The sequence below is a fragment of the Temnothorax nylanderi genome, unplaced genomic scaffold (assembly GCF_030848795.1).
Source record: "Temnothorax nylanderi isolate EJ_2023f unplaced genomic scaffold, tnyl_v1.0 TNYL_tig0049_pilon, whole genome shotgun sequence".
NCBI classification, from domain to species: Eukaryota; Metazoa; Arthropoda; class Insecta; order Hymenoptera; family Formicidae; genus Temnothorax; species Temnothorax nylanderi.
This window is the reverse complement of record NW_027249111.1, coordinates 447,225-462,536: the sequence shown is the minus strand read 5'-3', so window position 1 is coordinate 462,536 and position 15,312 is coordinate 447,225. Positions and strand designations below refer to the sequence as shown.

The window sequence follows — 15,312 nt, the reverse complement described above, 5'->3', positions numbered from 1 at the left end:
GCGTTCAGGAGAAAAGTATTGCGGTTTGCAATTGATTTCGAGAAATGACGAGGGACAGAAAGTTCTCAGTTAATTATTAACTGTGCTCGCCTATATGCGACGAGTAACGCTTTTCGTTTTTAATCTTCATCAGTCAGAAATCGAGGAAAATGGATATGATTCCTTATAACGAGTATACATTAAACTTGATTTTATAATCACTGTTTTAGCGTTAACCGTAAATGAGGTAATTGCTGGTTCATGTTTGACGAACTCGCGATAAACTGTCATTTGAAAATCATATGATGTAATAATCGGAACCGCGTAATGGGTGTAAATTAATTTTTGATTAGCTCGACAATCAGCCGATTATATCCTGGATTATACCCCGGGCTCTGTACTTTGCGTTTATTTATTTATTAATACAAAGCACGCTATTTGAACGTCGAAATACGTTTCTAAGGGAGAGCGGCGGAATATTTTCATTCGATCAGACGGTACGACGTTCAATATTTTATTTGCCGTTTGATGTTAAACATTTAATCGCGGCGGCACAATATTGAAACGCGCGGTTGCAATACCAATAATGGTCCACTTTCGGCGATCAAATTTGGAATGTACACGCTGCGAGTTCTATCGACGCGTTCATTCTCCGGGAACGCATTCGAGCAGCCAATATATTTTGACGTTGCCGAAATGCCGATCTCTCCGCGTCATTAGACTCTAATTGAAGAGATTTTTTTCTCTCTCCCCGAAACTAGACAACGGTACGATTCAATTATCACGGTTGATAACAGCAATACACGTGGAAAATTGAAGATTTAAAATCACAATAGCGTACCAAGTTCGTCAAGCATCGATTTTCAATGAGAGATAAATGGAATACCTTTTACTTCGTCAGTCAATTATTTAAGGTTCAATGCAATGCAAAAATCAAATGTCGCCAAGAATTAAACGTACGACTATTGCAAGTTCGTCCCGCTATCCTCCGTGAACGACTCATCCCCCGCCGTGGTTTTATTGCGTCGGAGATGGAGCGAGGAAAATGATTGAGTTCGACGTTTCGATGGCGGTCGGTGGTTTTCGATTGTTTCCGGGCGAAATTAAGAGGCTTACAGAGACGAGCCCTCCGAATTGACCTCCCCTGAAATCGCAGCGATTTTCGGGGACAGCTCGAATCTCCGCGATAAATTCCTGCAATAAATTGCAAGACGGAAAAGCCCGAACGATAAATTGTACATCGTAATAAAAGATTTATCGAGCGTATGCGTTATTTTGTTCATCGCGCTACTCTTTCTCTCTCTCTCCTTCTCTCGCCGCATTTGCATAGCGATGATTTTTTTGTTACTGCTCGTAAAAATATTGGAATATGCACTCGAGCATGAAGAATCGCTGTTTAACGCGATAGGCAAAATAACGATATATTTAGTAAAAATTTATTTAGAGATCGAATATTTTGCAACTGTTGAAATATCGTATAACTTTTAATAAAAATAACAAGTTATATATATTTTTCTATTCTTTATTAAATATTGAAAACATTAAATTATAAATATTAAATATTAAAACTGATGTGCTTATCATGCATTTTCTCGTTAATATACATTTATCAATTCGCATGGTTACTATTAATTATCAGTATTGCCACATGCTACTTTGTGTAGTTAAATAAAGCGTATATCTATTGCTACCAAAGTGAAACGAAACGTCGATCATCCAATACAGATATTTCGCCGTTTCCTCGCTTTACTTCGTACGATCGTCACTTCGCTCAACCTCGCGCTATAACGCGAACACGCGAAATCCCGCCGTAAAATTTGCTTAGACACGACGAAGCTTTACGATACTTCCGCCAATGCGAAAAGCGGGAGAACGCATGCCTCCCTTGATCGAAAGGAATGATGGCTGTGGGATGCACGCGGGGATTTTGCATGTATTTTCGTTACGGTGCTATTGGGGATACAATATGTACTAAAGTTGATGAAAGATATGGTCGCTTGAAAAAAGAATCACCGTTTAATGCGATAGGAAAAATAGCGATATATGTTTAATAGAAATTGATTTAGAGATCGAATATTTTGCAACCGTTGAAATGAAATGGGTGAACTAAAGCTGTATAAATGTATATAAGGAATACTTATGTGAAATAAAATAACACTAAATTTTGATACAAATGGAAAATGTCTAAATATGTGACTAGGCTCACAATGATTTAGATATATCCGTATAACGGAGAAGAAAAGAGGAAGAAATGGGAAAGTAGTGAAAGTGTCAAATAAATAAGGGAGCTATTGAGGAGGCTTTCGAAGGGTCTAAAAGGTTGAAAAAAAGGAGTAAAAAAAGGGTTACTTTCCGATCATCGAACCAGGACTGTTTCTCGTTCTTCGAATTCTTTATTTCCTTTTCCTACCGTTAATCCCCTTGCCGTGAAAAAAGAGCACTTCCTCGCGCGACGAGACGAAAGAAAGATTCCTCTCGTTCTGCCGAATTCAATTCCAGGATTATCTGTAATAAATAAGCCGCTACGTCGACGTTGCCGTACCCGAGTATGATTGGTGATTCCGTAGATTGAGAGCGGAAAAGAAATCAATCTCGGTAGTTCCGCCGCGTATCCGATTAAAGAGACCCGAAGGATTCGTGCCGCGAAAGAATCTTGGATCAGCCGCGATTTATTTTCGCCATGCTTTCTTAATCTCGGAGATAGCACCCTCCGAAGTCCTACGAGTTCCCGTAACTCTTAATTACTTCAACTCACACAATATACCTATATCTCATAAATCTTTTTCTACATTAATTATGTATTTTCCTTGTAATTGTTCTTGTAATAGATTATGAAGTTTTTTTATACGAAATCATTCAGAAGTTGTGATCACAATTAATAAAACAAATTTTTTAATAAGCTCACTGTCGATTGATAGAGCTTAGCAACTGGCTTTTACGTAATTACAGTTAAGAAAACATATGTATTTGTCGTTATTATCAGCATGTCGTCATTATCATCATCATCCGCTCGTTTACATGGCGAAGATTCGTCGAAAGCTTTTAAGAGGCTGCCCATGTCGGCTGTGAAAGCTCCGGGTAATCTCGTGAGCGCAGAAGGTCGTCGACAAGCGCGGAAATCGCGTCGTTCCTGAATAATTTAGCGCTCTCGAGCCGCCGTTCTCATAGTTATATCGGCGGTTTGTGTAGGCGAACGGTGTGGAAGTTCAAGCAGCAGGATCGGGCACGCTCAGTCGGAGACTATGAGTGACTATCACGTGGATATGCTAGGCAGAGTACTCTGCGGATCTCTATCTCCCCCTCTATGTCTCTTCGTCGCCGTTTCCCCGACTCCTCGCTCGCGCGACTGCAGTCGTTATCCGAGAGTTTGCGTCGAGAGTTTATCTTCTCTCGAGAGATATATCTGCCCGAAAAACTGTCGTAACGTTCTGCTTCCCAATTGTCGGACCGCATGTGCCGTAAAAAAAGAGTAGAAACATATACTTGTGTACCACACGTGTCTTGCCTTGCTTTCGTGAAACTCTCGTTTTCGGACAAACGCGATAAACGAGTATTTATATAGATATATGTTTCATTTTAGTGTAGTTTAGAATTTTTAATTACCGGGATATTTAATGTTATACAATGATATAATTCTTGTTCGCGAGAAAATTAGATGTAAAATTGCATTGACTTTGAATACGCCAAAGGTTTTCGATTTTGGTTCAAGTACATTCTTTTCGAATTCATTTCTGTCTTTTCGTTCTTACTCTGTAAATAGATTTGCGGAGAATCGACGTTGAAATTCGCGCGACCGCCTCGAATCGGAAATTCTCATTTTCGACGGATTCGCTTCGTTCACCGCAAACCCCTCCGAGAATTAGATATTACATCAATAGGGGTGGATAAGAAAAAAAAAGGAAACCGAGGATCCATGCGTGCTACCGGCTGGAAAATTAAGATAAATGCGTCCGCCCGCTTCTCTTTGTCCTCACTGTTCTCGTGATATTGTTTCACGCCTCCGTGGAGGCAGCCCTTGACAGCAGCCAATCAAGGGATGTATCTCCAGCGCGTCATGCCGCGGGATACGAACCCGTCACCGAATATCGAATCCCGTCAATGTCCCCCGGCATGACGCGCGAGGATATGGATGCTTCTCTCCTCGCGAAGACACCCGTATAGACACGCCACGTGCCCTTCTCTGGAGAGAATATAAGGGAAACTTAACCCTTTAAATTCCCTTTGAAGTCTCGTCGGATGACATGGCTTCCTCAGACTTCGTTCGTTCGTTACATTGTAATAATAAACTAATCCTAGAAATTCAATCTGGGGTTCCGTGTACTCTCTTTTGTGAACGTAACAGAGTACGGATAATGGTTTATTTCTTGACATTTCTTTTCGCCAAATGTAATCTATACAATTTACATTACTACATTATTTTATTTATTTTATAATTGCCCTACATTCAAAATCCGTTAACGTGCAGCAGTTTAGAAATGTGACAAACTGGTAGCAATTCGCATTCGGATTCTCGTCGGATTAACAATGATAGAACGCAATGTCGTTAAAGTTTGTGGAAGTGTTCATTAGGAGTTAATGATGTCGTTAAACGTCGTATAACGTCACGGCGCATTAATGACGTCTTGCGAGTAAAGCCGAACGCGCAGCGTGAAACTTAATTGGAGCGTGAACGTGATCAAAGATTCGTGCGTTTGAGTACACACGACATAATCGGATGCTGCGCGGGAATATTATTCGTATTTATACGTTACGTCTTCTCACCGTGATAAATTTGCGTTACTTTAAGAGCTAATTGCTCGATAAGAACAATTCATAAAAGAAACTTCACATTTTCGCTTAAATTTACGTTAATATTGCAACTCAAGTATACGAGTATATATTAAACTATTTTTTGCGTCGATCTCTTTTGCTTGCAACGTGCCTTGAATGTTAATTATAGAAGTTTTTGCGCGAGTGCGCTTTTAAAAATATGCGTAAGGACGCGAGAAGGATTAGGAAAGCGATGCATCATTAATTAAGGCGCAGTTAATTAAGTACTTCGCGGGGGCGGAAGAGTTGAAAGTATCCCTTGCGACGAGGGGGATGGTTCTTCCTCGACCTTCGCCCTCATCCGTATCCGCTTGGCAAAACGACCTTGCATCCAATGAACCTTGAATGCTAATTAATGGCTTTCCGATAATGTCCCTCGGAAGCCACTTCGGAAAGGGTTTTATATAATTCACGAAGGATCGACGACGATCGCTCGATCTTCGTCCCGAAGTTCGAAGTGATTTGTTCTTATTGCCGGCAGAAACTGCCCGGACATTGCCAAACATTAGACTCTCTTTCTCGACGATCATTCCAAATTTTAGCCGTCGTTTCCAGCCAAACTTAATGTTTACCTTCCACTCGGTAAACAAGATAATCACCAAAAGTCTGGCTAAATCGCCAATTCTTCGCTCGTTAAAATTTATAGAGGCGTCTTCTTACCGTCTTATCTTTTAATCATGTTCTCAATTTACCGGATTTCTGATATTAATTTAATCCAAAGAGACTATAAAATATTTAATTCAAACTCTTTCAACAGCTTTCAAAAAGATTATTCTATCCTCGTCACTAAAAACGAGGAAAACTTTAGAAACATGATACTGAATGAAAGATTTATGAATGACATAAAAATACGGAACCATCAACTAATCAACTGATTTAGCTCGTCGCGTTTGTATATAATGGATCGCTACTCCTGAATTTGAAATCGCGTATTTTTCTACACGACCTGTTTTCCTGAGTAACGATTAATGTGTATCGGAACGAGATCAGGGGAAAAGGCGAAACCTCGAAGAGCGGAGAGTCGGGGATGACATTTGCGGTTTTCCGACACCCTCGTTACAGTCTTCGAGCCTCGCCCTTGATTATTCTGGATGCGCGTAAACATCGAAACCCGAGACCGGCCGCATCAACCCCTTTCGCGTGGGAGAGAAATCGTAAAGCCTCCGTAAACATCCGTAACTACGGTGGTGAGAATAACGTTCCTGCGCTATAAAGAGCATCGTGAAACCGGGCCAGCACGAAACACTAACCGGTATCAGCGTTAATACTGCGTTCGATAATTCCTTTACATGTAAATATATGGAGAGACAGTCGCGTCGTAAAAATTGAATGAGATATAAGAGCGGGGACATCGTGCCATAAAATATCTTAATGAGAAAGGAAATTGCAAGGAAATAATATACGCATCGTAATGCGCTAATCTTATAATTCTACGTTAAAATTATCCGCGAGATAGAATAATTATGCAACATTAATTCTGGGTATGAGTTACTTTAATAACTAAATACGTTCTTAATGCTCATAATGGTAGGACCAGCGGAGGGTAAACGCAGTTCATTCATACATATGAATAATCGAGCGCAATTAACTTGCGTTATGGCCGTAATGAAACATAGCCGGGATGTTTAACTGACCGAGTATAATTTAATTCGCTATAGAATTAATTTCGATAGCTCTCGCGCGACGGCCGGCGCAATAATATTTTGCGGGAAAGGCTTTAACTTCCGCCGTCGCGAATGAGGTCGCCGTAAAACTTGGGAGCCAACTTGAATCGCCATTGAAGATGTGCATCGCGAAAATCGAGTTGGTACTCGGCGCTACTTTGTTAGTTTGCAATTAGCTCGAGTTTGACTTCCCTTCGGAAGTGACACAAATCGTAAACTGGTATACGGATCCGAACAAATTTCATTCGCGAGATATAAAGCAGTTGAATGGACAATGACCGTCGTTTTTTGTTCCTTAAAGTCGCAGTTCAAAATCCAGAAAAATTGTAATCAAGATGATTATTTTAGATAAAATCCATTATTGCATGCGGGCATGATTGTTGCTACGAAAAAAGTTTGGATATTATAATTATTCTATGCACATAGCCTATTGCTATAATTAATATATGGTTACCTAAAATGAGATTATCCTTTCTATTATTACATACAACATCGCGTCATTAAATAATTCACCGAAATCGTATCTTATATACCAAGATAAGATTCATGAAAGCCGTACGGAAGGCACAAAAAGCGTGGAATATATTCAGTCTGTTTTCCAAGTCCATTAGATCGACAATGTTGCTTATGCTTATGTTGGTCGGAGGAGCACCGCAAAGAGGGAGAGGAGGAAGGATGTTTGACTTCATCCGAGCTCGTTTGCCGCCATTGTGGAGGGTCGCGAGAGAGAAGCCGGGTCACGGCTTTGCGCGGCTGAGCTTTCGACGACGAGGATGACAAGGACGACACGGACGAGAGCTCGCAGTAAGGTCGTGAAAGTTTTCACGCGCTTGTTCCATGGAAGCCCGCTGTGTAAACAGCCCGCCGACACGGGATGCTCCGCTTCCCAGCGTCTGGCTTCTGTTGCACGACTTCTCCCGTGCCCGTCGCTCTCCAGAGTCTAATTATAATCAGATGACATACCTAGCTACGCTTATTCGGAGAACGATGACACGAAAAGCGCGGCCACGATGCGCCGGGGCAGCGCGCCGTGGATTCTCAATCTCCAATTTAGATCTCTTTCTTTTACGCAGAGTGTCCCACAATATCCTGATTGTGCAGCATTTTAATAGCTGATATTCTGAAGATCAGTTAAACGTCTAACATGAAAATGTCAGGTTGTAATGGTAATTTTCGAGTTATAAGCGATTCAAGTAGGCGCTCAGAATGTAGACGCTCGGTCTGTAACTTGTTATCGATTTTCATAGTTCAGATAATATTGTGTTTTGGCTGTAATCTTAAAAATGATAATTATTTCGAAAATAAAGCGTCAAATTACATTTTTATGAATTCGATGCAAAAGATTTCGAAGAATATTCTTTTATCGAACAGTCGAGTAAAAAATAAGTTTAAATTTTTTGCTTTTAAGTATCTTTTTATGCATATTCGAGCATACGTTCTTACGCTTTTACTAGAATAAAATTCTCGCTCGTGTCTACCGACGGGAAACGATCGGGCTGAATACTTTGAGCATGATTGCAAAATGGTACGTCGTTACTTACATCCCGTTAAAGTCCCAGAAAAGCGCGATTCTCTCGCTCTCTATGCTGGAATTTCCGGCGAACGAGATCAACGAGGGAACGCCGCTCGGCGCGGCGCGGCAGTGGCTCGCGCTATTTCCCGGTATCAAAAGACGCAAATCAGCTAAAGGAAGGGAGGATACGCAGACGCCAAAGAACCCCTTCGTCGACGGCCATGATATGCCGTTGCGGCGTATTTGCAATGCGGAAAAGTACCGCGGCGGCGGCGAGCAGGGAAAATAAATCGTAGCCTGGTATAGTATGCTAAACGAGAACAAAAGCGCGCAGGTCGCGCGGCATGTCAGCTCGATTCCCTTTTGCCGTGTATGGCAAAACGGGATGGCGAAACGAGGCGCAAAAGAGCGTAGAGAATCCTCCGCATTTCTTCGTCTGGAGAACAGATCAAAGGATACATTTGTTTTGCGTTTCGTTATTACGTTATTGTCGTGATATCGGGCGAGCGCGATAACAACGGAATGTACGCGTAATGCAGCGCGGTTATTATTGAAATTGGAATTGCATTGGTTTATCGGATACGATCATCTCGGCTTTATCTCGCGTGTACCCCGACGTACATTGGGATATTATATTGGCGCGACTAAAAAATGCGCGAATGCAAATTCACATGATTTTGTCGTTTCAAGGTGATATTTCGTTCGGGATAAAGTTTTGGGTGATAATTAATACTTAACAATTTAGAAGAATCAAGGGAAAAGATCGAAAGATCGAAAGAGCATTTACCGGGATAGCAACGCAGTCTTCGAGCTCGGCAAGAGGTGACTCCGAGCAGAAGGTGCCCTCGGTGAGGAAGGGCGGCCGGGGGGGCGGTGGCAACCGGAACTCAGGGGGCGGCCCGGGGCACTCCGGGCACTCCGTGCTCTCCAGCGTCTCCAGCTCCTCCATCCTCCACCTCAGCGTGCTGAAAAATCGAAAAGATCACCGATTAATCTCATTGACGAAGACCTATTATCGGGAACGTGGTAGAAAGACGGGGGTTGAAAACGCGTTATTTCGCGAAAAACTTTCGATCCGGCAATTGCAGCATCTGATGTAACTGGAGCTACAAATTAATACAGATTTTTAATAAAAAATTTAACAGATTTTGAAATAATAATTAACTTTTAACAACTTCACGAAGTAAATAAAAATGTGTCCGAAAAATGTCATTAGTATGGAACCGCGAAACGACACGTTTTTATCAGAGGTGCCTAACTGCCCAGTAAAGAATTCCCGCGTCGGAAGGCAAGGCCATCCGGCACGTAAGATAAGATAAAACCATTCTGGACGGATACACCTGCGCTCATTTTCAAACCTTTCGTTCTCCCTCCCCAATCATGAACGTACTTTTTCTTCATCTGTAAAATGCAAATGTGCAATTGGCTGGCAAACAATCTATCCTCAAGTGCATTAAACTCATTTAAAACATTTTAGTTTCCATTCGTCATAGAAATAATTCTAATGGAATGATTAATTTGATAAAACTTTTTTCTAGTTATATTATTATTTAACATTATTACATTAACTCAGTCCAGAATACTTAATGTACAAATTGCCGAGAGTACTTTCCTTAAATAATTATGCCGACTGAGATCGTTTGTTATTTCTGTCAAGGGTCAAGCTGATCCAATCTCGCGAATTCCTGGAAATCAGACACCGTACACCGTATCAAAAGAATGCAGAAGAGCGGCGGGTAGATGATAAGAGGAGCGCAGTGGGGCGGGGGAAGGGGGTTGCGGCGTGGTCGGTATGCTAATGTCCGGGGACTTAATTAAGGTCTCATAATGAATCAGTCACGGGGCTCGGCCGAGTCGCGCGAGTAGGTGCGCGCGATTGTGCCAGTTGATTAATTGTCTCACGCCCCCGCACCACCGCGCGACGCGGTACCATGCCACCGGTACACATCGCACAAAGAGAGAGCGAGCGAGCGTGTGTGAGAGAGAGAGAGAAGCATGGGGTGCGATACGCCCAGCGCATATTCGTCATCCGCGATCGCGCGGTCGATCGATACTTCCGGCGGCTTTCACCGATGATGATTCTCGTCGGTGGATGTGGAACAAGCCTAAATACCGAGTACGGTCGGACCACCCACATAGTAGTCGTGTTAGTGCATGACATTATTTGCTCCAGAAAAGCAGTAGAAAGAGATTCTTCAAGGAAAACCGATGGGGAAACAAAAAGAAGAAAGAAACCGAAAAAAATAGGAAAAACATAAATAGAATGAGAAGAGGAAGTAACAGTTAGTTGGCAAGAGATAAAAAGATTCGAAGAAAAAATGAGATGAGAGAAAAATAAGAGCAGGAAATAAAAAGATCGAGAAATATATAAGAAATGTAAGAAAAAAGGAACAAGAAAAGTAAGCAAGAAGAAAAAACGTAGAAAAAAAAGGTACAAGGTGATTAAGAAGAAAGGCAAGAAGATCAAAGGAAAAAAGAAAAATGAGAGCAAAGCGGCAGATATTGACAATAGCCAGAAGAAACACGCTCGAGAGAAAGCGCGAAAGATGGAGAGTATAGCGGAGATAAAAGGGACCGAAAGAAAGTGAGAGGAAGAAATAAAGCGAGCGGTGAAGAAGCGACTCGGTGATAAAGAGCGTATCGGGGCACTATTTTACACATACCGACCTCATTCCACGGGGGTAGTAGCGGCGGCCAGGAATTACGAACGGGAGGAGGGTTGGAGAAAAGAGCGGCGAGAGGAGAAGTCGAGGGGGGAGGGATTGCCCGAGCGAAAGCCCGTAGTTTCCACGGGGTGAAAGGCGAACGAAGACAGGGATGCGGGGGAAGGGAGGTGTGCACGTCTGCGCTCAGTTTAATAAATGCAGTCTTCCTTCCGTTCCGTTTCTTGGCTCGACTTGGCTTCGGCGACGAGGGGAACTGTAACCCTTCCCCCCGCGGTTCTCCTCTCGCGTCTCTTCCACCCTTCGTTCCCGTACCGCGCGTTTCCCTCATTCGCATGCAGAGTTGGAGGACCAGCCGAGCGAGCAGGCGAGCTCGGTGCTCATCTCGTTTCCGGCTGCGCGCAGTCCAAATCTACGATTCGCGTGATTTTTATTTAATTCCCATCCCCCATCCCCCATCCCTCTTCCGCGCGCGTCAGTCAGTATTCGTTTCTTTCAGAGAGAATTTCCAGGCATATATATATCTAGCCCCCCTCAACCGCGTGACTTGTGTGAGTTCGCACGATCGAATCGCGGTTATTACGCGTGAATGCTATATATGCAGATGCAACGCGACTATCGTTTTTAAGGATTAAACTATTTTTCTTATGAATTCATCATTATCTTCTGCAACGGCAATAATAATATATTGCGTTTGATAAGAAAAGTTAAAATATCTCCTTTTTTTTTAGGAAGAGCAGATAAAAAGATGATATTTATTGAAAATGGGTATAATCTATTGTTATCAAGAGAGAAGAGTATTAAAATGAGAAAGATATTTACGTAAGAATAATATTAAAAATAATAAGCGGAAATAATGTATTTGAGTTTGAATCGTGGCGAAAGAGACGGCCAATGATAACACATTATTTTTTTACGATTTGTACTCAAACTTGACTTTTCATTTAGATATATATTTGATTTAATTAAGATGAATTCAGTGGTTAAGGCGAAATGGAGACGTACGCCTGTAAAGTTACGCGAGTGTGGTTGTCGTACTTTGAAGTGAAGATGAAGTGGAAGATAATACCCGGAACGGTATGATGAATCACAAGTAGAAACAGAGTTTCGAATTAAATTGTTCAGTTTCATTAATTGCCAGTCCAGTGTAGTTTTAATTTAAATAAAACAAAGCAGGAAAGAGAGTAGGATACTCGTAGCAAACTAGGAATTTATAAAGTTATATCATTAATTATTGCAGGCGCTTTCATGGAAACATTAACTTCTTTCATGCTTCAGATTATTTATCAGAACACAATGCGCATAAAATTACGAGGCTACATAAAATCGACGAAAATTGCAGTACAATTCAACCGTACCTATATGATTCATTTTTATACGCAAGTCAAAAATGAATAAAACGGCATCTTTTTTATTTATTCGACACAAATGTAAATGCACTTGAAATTATTAATGCACATTTGCATTCTGGAATATGATTTAAAATATAATTGAAATATAAATGTATAATTTTAAATATAATTGTATTCTATAGAGAGAATATAAAAATTCGAATTGCAAAGGGAATCGGTACAATTGTCACGCGAGTTGAGATTCGCGTCCGTTGCAAGCACGGCCATTCTCGAGCTTGCGAACTGCAAGGAAAGAAGGAGAAAGGAAAGAGCAAGAAAACGAGTAAACCAAGGGGGATACCGCAAAGTGGTTGGGATGCTTTTTCCGAGTGGTCGAGCGAGCGAATCGACTGTTGGGGGACAGGATTGGCCGCGGCTCTTTTCGGCGTGCCGGAATTGCCCAGGGATTTATCGAGCGGCGTTCTTCACCGATTGGACCTCGTCGTCGGAGTCCTCGAGAAGCTATCGAGTTAGAAGAAACGGCCCGGCGAGACGGGAAACGGCGCGGTTGTGATTATTGGTGCATGATCGATTGTATTAAACGCGCGAGGTTTACTTGAAAGGATCGCGGATACCTTTGTGGTTCGAAGTAAATTGTCAGAGATGATACAATTGTGCTGATCTACATTATAGAAATAGCACACCGCTACATCTTGAATTTCGGCGCGTTGATTCCGGGAGATTAGGATTACTTTGATGTACTTAAAATATGTAAGACTTAAAAGTTCTGACTTAACGAAATAAATAAATCCGTTTCTCTCCTGCGAAACGAATGGCATAAAGAGAGAGAAGAAGAAAGAAAAGGAAAGAGACGTAGAGAGTGATATTTTAAGCGATACGAAGGAAATGAACAAACAAACAAATCCAATCTGGTAATTTCTCTCTCGTTCTCTCCGCCTCTTTTTTGTCGAAATAAAAACACATTGATCCCAGGTTGCGCGCGGTGGATAAGGGTTAAATTCCGTCGTACCAACGACGTGAGGAGAGGGCGGGGGGATTAATCCCTTTCTACCGTATGCGGAGTAGAGGAGTGCGCGGCTGTGTTGACCACGCCACGTTTTAATTAGGCAAATTTTCGTCCCGCGGCCATTTGTCACGATAAAGCATCCTCATCGCCCGGACGCGACATCCATTCTCTTTCGCCGTCCTGAAAAATCCTCGACTGACCCGGTCACGTAGCTGCGCACCGATATTTATCATTTCCTCCAACGCGAGCTTTTCGACTTGACAGGCGGCGTATTTTTCCCTCGCCTTGTACCGTATGTACAGGCCTGCGAAAGGCAACGGGAAATTATGATCATCGCGCGACACTACGAATCATTTCAGATGGTTCTAGTTTTTCCGCAATGTAACCGTTGTTTTTCTTCTTTCCCGTCCTATTTCGAATGTAATGAGGACTAGATAAGAAAAAGGAAAAAATGTTTAATTGCAATTTATATGATTTCTACATTGGTGTCTGTGAAACAAGAAAAGCATTGCGACGTAGAGACGACTGAAATATCATTGAAGTTAAGAGAGATTATAGTAATATGGACAAGTGTCGTTTTCGATAATACAGTTCTGAAAAAGAATGACTGAGAGAATAATTCGCTGCCGGTCGTTTTAAGCCCCGTAAAATTGAGAAAGGACATGATGCTTTAAGCGAACGGATTCTTCAGCTTCCAAAGGAAGGGCCAAGGAAGGTGTTCTCCAAGAAGAGCGCAAACCTCGTAATCACTTTGACCAAGCGGGAGCAAAGAGCTCGAGCGAGGGGTGGGTCCTCTTTATACAGGAGGCCGAATTAGCCTGCATTAAATGCGGGCGGCGCGGGTGGCTTTGCGAAGGATAAAATCGCCGGATTGTCGTTTTGCGCGGCGTCCGTGTCGGCGTTACGAAGTTTAAATTAAGTCATTTTAATCCCGCGGGTTGGGGGGTTGGCGAGAGGGTGGGCATCGAGGAAACTTCGTCGGCGCTCTTGTTAAGTTCCGACGTTAAGTAATCAGATTAGCCCCGGAACTAACCTCGAACGCCGCTGAAAACGTTGCGGCGGGGGAGTTTCGCGTTAATCCAGTTTCGCCCCTGCGAAATTTCGGCTCTGTAATCGTTGAAAAAAAAAAGAAAAAGGCGGATTTCGCGATGTGGTGTCGCGGAAATCTTCAAAGAAATCCTACGAGGATAAGAGGACGGCGGCCTCGATTATGGAAAAATCGGCAGAATCAATTTATTTTCAGGATTATTTATAAGATTCAACCTTGTTAATCATCAATGTTCATTCGCGACGATCATATTCGTGATGAACGTTAAATGCGAAACGCGCAATTTCCTCTTTATTAAATCCCTCAAAGATCTTATCGCGTCATCATGACATTCAATGTCATCTACGTCTCTACGTTATTCCTTCAAAACTGCCGTATCCGACGTTTTCATCTATATCCGTTGATAGCTTTTTTTTTTTTTAATAAAGTTACCTTCTCAAGAGATCTCCTCGAAAATTGAAATGCGTGAATTAAACTTCGCGGATTCAAGTGCAGGCCGTCTCGCTCTCGAAAGCGGAAACTTCGGCTGTCGCGTTAATAATTATAATTACATTATCGCGCCGTGACGTCCGATACGGCGACATCGTCGGCTGTAAACCTTCGAGCGGCGCGCGCGTCGAGGGAAATAACTCCGGACTTTTCCTCCCGCAGCAATAATTCAGTCGGGCCTGACTTCCGCGAAATGTATATCTGGAGTTAATCGTGTTTTTATCACGGGAAAGAGGAAAAGGAAAAGAGCGAGTGCGCGCGCGCGAAAGAGAGAGAAGGAAAGAAGAAGAGAACGAGGAGGATTCTTAAACTTTTAATTTCTCAGATTCTCGGGATAGAGTTCGGATATGAATCGTATTATAATTCATCTATGTGTCTAATTGTAAGAATTCAACTATAAATAAGTTCAACGAATTCTCTCAAGTCGATTTAATGCAATTTTACGCAAATTATTACATATGTTATATCTTGATGTTACGTTGTGGGATGCAGCAAGCTTGGCGTGTACTAGTTCATATCAGAACTATTTACGATTAACGTTTAAAGACACTAAATAACATTTTTTTATATATCAAAATAATTGTTATATCTATGTATTAGATTTTTAAAAAACCATAAGTTTTCGAAATTATATATTAAAATACCTATAATCTCTACACTCTTTTCTCATCGCTTATCACACTTAAAGTTTATTATACGTCACACTATTCCAAGTTTTTCCATTCAACTGCGGAAATATTAACTTGTACATTGAAAGACAAATGTGTGAGAGAAAGGGGGGAAAAGAGG

At 41.9% G+C, this 15,312-nt stretch overlaps 1 protein-coding gene across 4 annotated transcripts in view; it reads right to left on the bottom strand.

Moving 5' to 3' along the window:
* The window catches only part of Pxb (putative Hedgehog signaling attenuator pxb), a 326,305-nt gene that overhangs the window by 62,726 nt on the left and 248,267 nt on the right, over positions 1–15,312 (bottom strand). For all 4 annotated transcript variants that reach the window (XM_071706092.1, XM_071706093.1, XM_071706091.1 and 1 more), the window contains one exon: positions 8,753–8,930. In XM_071706092.1, the coding sequence (XP_071562193.1) occupies positions 8,753–8,914 (162 nt within the window). In that variant the 5' untranslated portion in view covers positions 8,915–8,930. The remainder of the gene's footprint in view (positions 1–8,752; positions 8,931–15,312) is intronic.